Source organism: Oryzias melastigma, linkage group LG8 (genome assembly GCF_002922805.2).
Source record: "Oryzias melastigma strain HK-1 linkage group LG8, ASM292280v2, whole genome shotgun sequence".
Taxonomy (NCBI): domain Eukaryota; kingdom Metazoa; phylum Chordata; class Actinopteri; order Beloniformes; family Adrianichthyidae; genus Oryzias; species Oryzias melastigma.
This window is the reverse complement of record NC_050519.1, coordinates 22946995-22954832: the sequence shown is the minus strand read 5'-3', so window position 1 is coordinate 22954832 and position 7838 is coordinate 22946995. Positions and strand designations below refer to the sequence as shown.

The window sequence follows — 7838 nt, the reverse complement described above, 5'->3', positions numbered from 1 at the left end:
ATAAAATAAAAAAAATCAAAAATAACATTTCCATAACACTTTCATGTTCATTTTTTGTCAGGACCAAATCTTTTCCTCCTCTGCTGAACTACAGTAATAAATGAAATAGAGATTTATCATTTCCAATTAACTTTTGTTTTTTAAAACATTAAAGACTGAGAAAAGCGGGATACACTGTGGATAGTTTGACAGTCTGTTACTGCCGCCGCGTTCTCTGGCTGCAGCTCGATGCAGCGACGTGTCCAGCGGAGCTCACGCCATGAATATGCCGGCAGACAGACCGCTATGCTGGGGTTGGATCACGCTTAAACCTCCAGAACATTTAAAACGTCCCCCGGTGAGCTTGCTGTTCGGAACATGACTTTGACATTAAATATGAACAACCTCTAACAACATAGCTTTGGATGCACTTAAAATACATGAAATAATGCAGCAATCTGCATCCTGGCTGCATCTATTACGTGTCGCCAGCATGAATTTCCATCAGCTTTTGATCTGGTCGCACATACATAAAGTTATGTGAATAACTTCAGTATTAGCAAGTTACTTTCAAAGTTTGCTATGTAGGACAACATATACAAGTTAAATACTTTTTGCATTTTTATTTTGAAGTATTTTACTAGAAAGACAAACAATGTGCCTAACATTATTTATAGTGACTCTTGTTAGCTCCAAAAGACATCCTATTATATCCAATAACCCAGCAGGAAATGACTGAGCATTTATGTACCGAGTGCAGAAGTAGGTCGTGCACACAGCCCATTGAATATAATTTGGTCCATGTTTCTTGTCCTGTAGTTCATCATCATTCCACTAGGGGCAGTAGAAGCGCTTTTCCTACTCATTTCAAAATGGCTGCTTCATGAAAAAACACTTGGCGGGAACATTTTTACCAATTTTCAAAACTATAGGGTGAGCTATACCATGGGGTATTGCAGCCAGCATAAAATAAAAAAACAATTATGAGAATAAAGTTATAAAATCTTGAGAAAAATGTTGTAAAATTATGAGAAATATGTCAAAATACTACAAGAATAAAGTTGTTAATAAAATCATTGACAGCTTTAGAACGTATTTTGATTTATTTTAAATATTAATAATTTTACAAGGAGGTAGTCATGCTTTTTTGAAAATAAAGTTGTTATTCCATTAAAAAAAAGTTGTAGATTTAGAAGAAAGTGAAGCAGATTGAGCAGATTGAGCAGATTCTTGAGCAGATTCTTGAGCAGATTGTTGAGCAGTGTGATGAACAGCCCATTTCTCTGAAATTAAACAGAAATTAAACAAATATGTTCGATCATCTTTGTCAACCATTTAAAAGCTGACTGTAACAATTTAGTTTACAAAAGCACAACTATTTTCTTGTAAAATTTTGACTTCTTTGTCATAAATGTATGTCTTTATACTGGTAAATTGTAGATTTGTAGTAATTGTACGACTTCCTAATTTTAATCTTCCTTCTGTTGTATTTGTTTGGAGTGGATGCGTGTAGGACCGGCAGGAAACCTGAATTTGTCATGGTGTGCAGTGACGGAGCTTTAAAAGACCCTTCACACTGCTGCCTAACTATCCATGTACCATGAAAATACAGAGAAGGATCAGGAAGAGCATTACATTCTTCTAGCTTTTTTTTTTTAGTCTTTTGGCATTTACTAAGATTTTTTTTAGGTTATTTTGGAGTTTAGGTAATATTCCAGCTACATGCTAGCTCTTTAGGCTAATTTAGGCTTTTTTCAGTTTTTTAGGCTATTTCATTTTCATGTCATTTATTCATTTCCACAGGCAAAAACATAGACATAATACATTAGAACAACACAAGGCATCGTTTGCTGAGGAAATGAAAGGGAGCAGTATGAAGAAAACTATTTTAAAGTTTAGCTATTTTTTCAGCTACATGCTAGCTGTGGCTAACCTTAGTTTAAATAATAAATATGTTCAAAAAGTTACGGTTTTAAAGTTTTAAAAATGTAGTCAGAGTAGACGACTGTAGAAACATCACAGCTGACACTATTTACAGTTATCTGATGAGGTTATTTAGTCTAATAGTAAAACAAAATCAACATTTTGTTGAAACTGACATGTCAAATATGTTGATCTGAAATAAAAAAAACATTCAATAGTTTTTATTTCAAATGTATTGATATTATTGTGTGTTCTGCCTGATAATGATGATTTTTACCTGCTTTATATTTTGACATGAGAGCGGCTGACTTCCATTTAATCCTGACAGGAACATCTTATTGTCTGGGTTATTCAAAACTATCATTTTAAAGCAATGAAAACAACTCACCGAATTTCTGACGTTTTTAAGACATACTGTGAAGTATGTTTAGCAGGATAGAAGGAATTTTGGTTTCACTGTGTTTTTATAGACACATATGGACGGGACATTTTCCGGTTCCGGGTCACGAGCAGACGTGTGTCTCCAGCTCTCCTCAACTTAAAGTTTTTTAAAGTTGGCTACAAGCGACTTTAATCACCAAGCTGCAGCAACAACTACCGCAACGAGGAGAGTTGAACATGGCACCGAAGAAAAATCTTGAAGCTGATCTGGCAGAGGTTAAAACCGCGTTAGCCGACATCCAGGCTAAGCTAACCCCTTCTCTTCTGCGTGATGCTAAGCTTGAAGCTCTGCTGGCGCTCGAAGCTTGTCGTGGATGCTTTGAAACTTGATCACATTAATGATTTCAATGATCCTTAATAGCCTGATTTTATTAATATTTGATATTAAGTCCTGAACCGGATATTGATAATTCATGTAGAGAAAATGGTCGAGTCGGGGTGGGATTATATAAGTTCGCTTCCTTCCACTCCCTTTCAAGTGATCAACTTGTGATTTATTAAGTGATATGTTATGTATGTATTATGACCTGATTGCTTGAAATAAACCATTTCATTCATTCATTCATTCATTCATTCATTCATTCATTCACATATAAAGCTGTGTGGATATTATGCAGTTTTAAATAAATACAATTCTTAATAAAACAATTAGGGAGTCAGAATACATAAATGTTTTCTTCCTTGGCGTCTACAAAACATTGGATGACTGGAAACTTTTAAAACAAATAAAACACTGAAGAAGCAGAACAATGTTTCCAATGTTAATGATCTGAACATTTTAGTTAGAACTTCTCATTTAGAGAATCCATGTAACACTGGATGATATTAACAATCTCATTATTTCACTGATACATTTACAGTATGAGAACTGGATCAGATTAATATAAATATATTCAAATTATATAGTAGATTATTTATAAACAAATGTGTCTAAATGTGTAAGCTCTAAATTGATTTGAATTGACAAAAAGATTCGGAAGAAAATCTAAATTGAATTCCTCCAGGCTTTTATGATTTGAATCGAATTGTTTCTGGAAGTTATTCTCGACACAGCCCTCGTTTTCATTGGAGTCTTTAATTCTAAAGCAGTTTGAATGTCTGACTAGAAATCAGCCTGTTCCCCTCCAGTCAGCCCCTCTTTACAGGAAGTGACATAATAGTTCAGTATGATGACAGCTCTGTAACTCATCCTTATCAGCTGTTGTGCTGGACGGCTGTGGAGCAGAGGCCCACCTGCACAGGTGAGGCTGTATTTGGTCAGACCAGTTTCAGGTGAGCTGTCCCTCACAGTTCTGGTTTCTCTGGATTTCAATGTTCGGACTTTTCTGTTTCATAAACAGCAGTCTGTTTACAGTCATGTTTCAGGTTTCTGCCTCTGGTTGAATCAGAATCACGTGACGTGTGAACTCAGCTGAGCTGAGGCTCCGCCCCCAGCTCCGGGAGGAGCCTTCACGTCACTGTGGGTTACGGTCACAGTGATTTAAGAGGACTTGAGCTGGCGGGGCGGGTTAGATCAGAACCGAGAGCCGGACGAGACTGACACCTGCTGAACCGACGAACCGAACCGGACCTGGACAGCCGCGCGCGGTGAGTCTGTCCTGAGTTCATGGAATGAGGCGGGATATATTTAGGTCTGAATCCAGGGAGGCAGAAGGGGTTTGTTTGTATCAGTTACACCAGAATCAAAACATCAGGAAGAAAAGATCCATTTAAACTCCAGAGAGATTTCATCTGATGACAAAAATAATTCAAACCTTTAATGATCTAATTTTTGATTGAAAACTTGTGCAGGTTTTACTAGAGATGTCTTTAAAATGATAAACTCAAACCTTTTTGTAATTAAAATAGTTTTAATGACATGTAGATTCACCGAACCTAAAGCGAAGAGCTCTCTGATCCAGAAACACGTGTAGTGAGACCTTCACAATAAAAGCCTATTTATAAACGAAAGCTTTGGATCCAAAAACGTTCTTGTATTTACATGTATTTGGGACTGTGAGAGAACCCATGGCAGACACGGTTTAAACATCTGATGAAATGGCAAAGCTACTGTTGAAATATGAGCAGCAGCACATCTTCATCTCATGCTATGAGGACACACTTTGGTTCATTATTTATTACCAGTTTACATGAGAGATGACTGACAGTTTAAGTTTAAATCATGTGTCAATCCGACCCACCGGGTAATTCTATCCGGCCCTCCAGATCATTTTATTTTATTGTTATTAATGACCAGATGTTATCTTTCTCTTATTTCTAACTTGTATAATTTTGACAAAATCTATTTTTATGGAGAGTAAAATATTGAAAGTTATTTAAGGTTTAAGTTGATTTATTCTGGAATAATATTCCTGCATTTTTATTATTCATAACCATGTTAAAAATTTATGGTTTTAAAGTTTTTAAAAAATGGCATTCTTCTAGCTTTTTGGACTATTTTGGCATTTATTAAGATTTTTTTTAGGCTATTTTGAAGTTGAGCTATTTTTCAGCTACATTTTTTTCTGACCTAAGTTTTTTTTTTGTGGCTAATTTGGCATTTAGTTAATATATTAGCTGGCTTTTAACTTCAGCGTTTTCAGCTATTAGCTTCAGCGTTTTTCATCGAGTGTCTCCATGGACCAATGCTTCACCTTTGAACAAACAGTCAGATCATCAACAAATCCATCAACCCATTCTCCACATGATGGTGTGAAAGGTTTCCTCCTTCATCAAACTGAACGTCTGTGGACTGCAGGGAAGTCCCTCTGACTTTATACTAATCTGATGACTTTTGATCTCATCTGGATTATTTGAATGTGTGATTTGTGCAGTATTTAACAGCAGCAACTCTGTCTTCTGACCTGATTGTTTGAGGGAAACATGAATAACAGCTTACTTATGCTTCCAAAAAAGAAGTTGAAGAGTGGTGCAGGGCGGCTCCTCTGAGCTGAATTTTCCTCACGGGCCGTGCTCGGGTTTGGCGTTTTCAGCTGCTACTCTCTGGTTGCCATGGTATCAAACATACACTCTGTGATGGAGCGAGGCGAGCACGGCTGCAGTGCACACAAACACTGGCAGTTACATCAGAGTAACCGGAGCAGGGGGTTACCAGTTTTTTTCTAGAACATGGTCAAGGATATGCCTGCAGGGCGGCTCTGCGGGGTGCGTCAGGATCAGTATGTCTGTCTGGCCCAGTTTGGACTTTTTAAACCGGCAACTACAGTTACAGCAGAACGTGAGGAGCAAAGATGTGACATAACCTCATCAATTGGTGCCCTCACAAGTGTCTAAATCATGTGTCAAAGACGAGGCCCGGGGGCCAGATCCGGCCCTCCAGGTAATTCTATCCGGCCCTCCAGATCATTTTATTTTATTGTTATTAATGACCCGATGTTATCTTGTACTTATTTCTAACTTGTATAATTTTGAACAAATCTATTTTTATGGAGAGTAAAATATTAAAAGTTATTTAAGGTTTAAGTTGATTTATTCTGGAATAATATTCCTGCATTTTTATTATTCATAATTATGTAATAAATGTACAGTTATAAAGTTAAAAAAATTGGAATTCTTACAGCTTTTCTAGAGTATTTTGACATTCACTAAGATTTGTTTAGGCTATGTTGGAGTTCAGCTAATATTTCAGCTACATGCTAGCTGTTTTGGCTAATTTAGGCTTTTTAATTTTTTTTTTTTTAATTTTTGAAGTTCGGCTATTTTCTTCAGCTACAGGCTAACTGTTTTGGCTGACCTAAGCTTTCTTTTTTTGTTTGTTTGTTTTTTAGGCTAATTTGGCCTTTTGTTAGTATAGCTGACTGTCAATTTCAGCATCTTCAGCTGCCACATTCATCTTACAGCATTCACACTAGCATTATCACAGGTAATGCTATATATCTGGTTCATAATTATGTTAAAAAGTTACAGGTTTAAAAATGTAGTTTTAGAGTGTTCCATAAATGTTTATCCTGTTTGACCTGAGATGTGTTTTGGTTTTGGCCCCCTGTGTGATTTGAGTTCTACACCCCTGGTCTGGAGCAGAAAGTCTTTTTGAATGCCTCTTTTTGTCCGTTTTGATAACACTTCCAGGAGAATCTTTATCTGTTTAAGGAAACTGAATTCCAATGGTTCGGAAGCAGAAATTCAAATGAAACCTCAGTAGAATGGAGACTAGCACTAGCTAAACTGAACAAACGCTGTATTTTGGACATAAACTGTTGGGCTAAAATCTGTTGTTTTCTCTTGGACTTAAGGTGTTTGTTAAAAGAAGAAATGAGTTATTGATCTTTTTTCCAGCACAGTTATCATGAATTCCTCTTTAAAGCAGCAGCTCAGCTCTCATTATTCTGTCAGGACTAATGTGTTGTTTGTGGTTTACTTTGTGTTTCGCAGATTCTCTTCTATCTGCGGTGACACAGTCGGCTCTCTGAGATCCTGCAGGAGATGCTGCCCCTGAAGAAGCTCTTCACCGAGGGCCTGGTCCAGATGGCGGTCCTGCTGAGCCTCAGTGGACTCGGAGTGGACGTGGGTCTGGAGTCTTACCTGCCTCCTTCCTGGCAGGACTCTGTCTTTGCTTCAACCTCTACGCTGATGAAGCCCCACGACCAGCTTGGGGGTCCAAAGGAGTTCCACAGCCTGCACCCTAAATCTGAGGCCCTGCAGGAGCTCCTCCAATCACCACGTCTGCTCAACCAGGTCCACTCTCTGGACCGGCTGCAGGTATGAAGCCACTAATGATGAGGCCTTTGTCTCTGAAGGCTTTTCTGCTGCAGGGATGATGATTGTTTTTGGAATAAGAAACATTTTAGATCGTTGGAAATTTGCTTTATTAAAAAAATAATAATAATTACATGTTCATTAACTAATCAGCTGATGTCTAGGTTTGCCTAAACACGTCTTTATGGTTTAATACAAAAGTAAAGATAGATTTTCTGCATCTTTTAGTTTTCACTTTTTGGTAAACTTAGTCTTGAAGATGAAATATTAGCTGCGTTTACATGTGCAAAATGTCCTTGATCGTATCAAAGGATAGAACTGTCCACATGGGCCCTGAAAAACTTTATCTGATAGTCACAAATGTTTACATGGGCCACACGGTTGTTTGGAAGAAATCATTCTGACATGCGCAGAACCGTCTAAAATGCTGGAAATAGTCGTAGAAGAAGAAATGGCGAGTTCCTTTATAAACAAACAAAGATGCTGTATAGAGCGAGATGATCCTCTGAGTGTGCTTACATTATTATTCATAGTAAAAACAGTTGCTTAAAATTTTGTCATAATTTTCTAAATCTGTGTCGTCAGTGGCCGCACAGACCCAGTGGAAGGTTTAGAGTTAGACCAGAGGTCTTCAACCTGCAGCTCCAGATCCACATGTGTCTCTTTTATCTCTCCATGGTGGATCCTTGACCAAACATAAAATAAATCATGAAGACTGCTGATCCAGACATGTCGACCGTCAGAGTCAGCAGCTCCTGATAATGAAAACAAATAAACAAAGCCTGAAAACTAAGACTACC

General features: G+C 37.5%; 1 protein-coding gene across 2 annotated transcripts in view; it reads left to right on the top strand.

The window, feature by feature from the left end:
* The first annotated feature begins 3655 nt into the window (after positions 1 to 3655).
* The window catches only part of nfe2l1a (nuclear factor, erythroid 2-like 1a), a 12093-nt gene continuing 7910 nt past the window's right edge, over positions 3656 to 7838 (top strand). Inside the window, exons 1-2 of one of the 2 annotated variants that reach the window (XM_036213378.1) lie at positions 3656 to 3930; positions 6715 to 7041. In XM_036213378.1, the coding sequence (XP_036069271.1) occupies positions 6766 to 7041 (276 nt within the window). In that variant the 5' untranslated portion in view covers positions 3656 to 3930; positions 6715 to 6765. The remainder of the gene's footprint in view (positions 3931 to 6714; positions 7042 to 7838) is intronic. The other variant, XM_024271423.2, reaches the window with a different exon arrangement.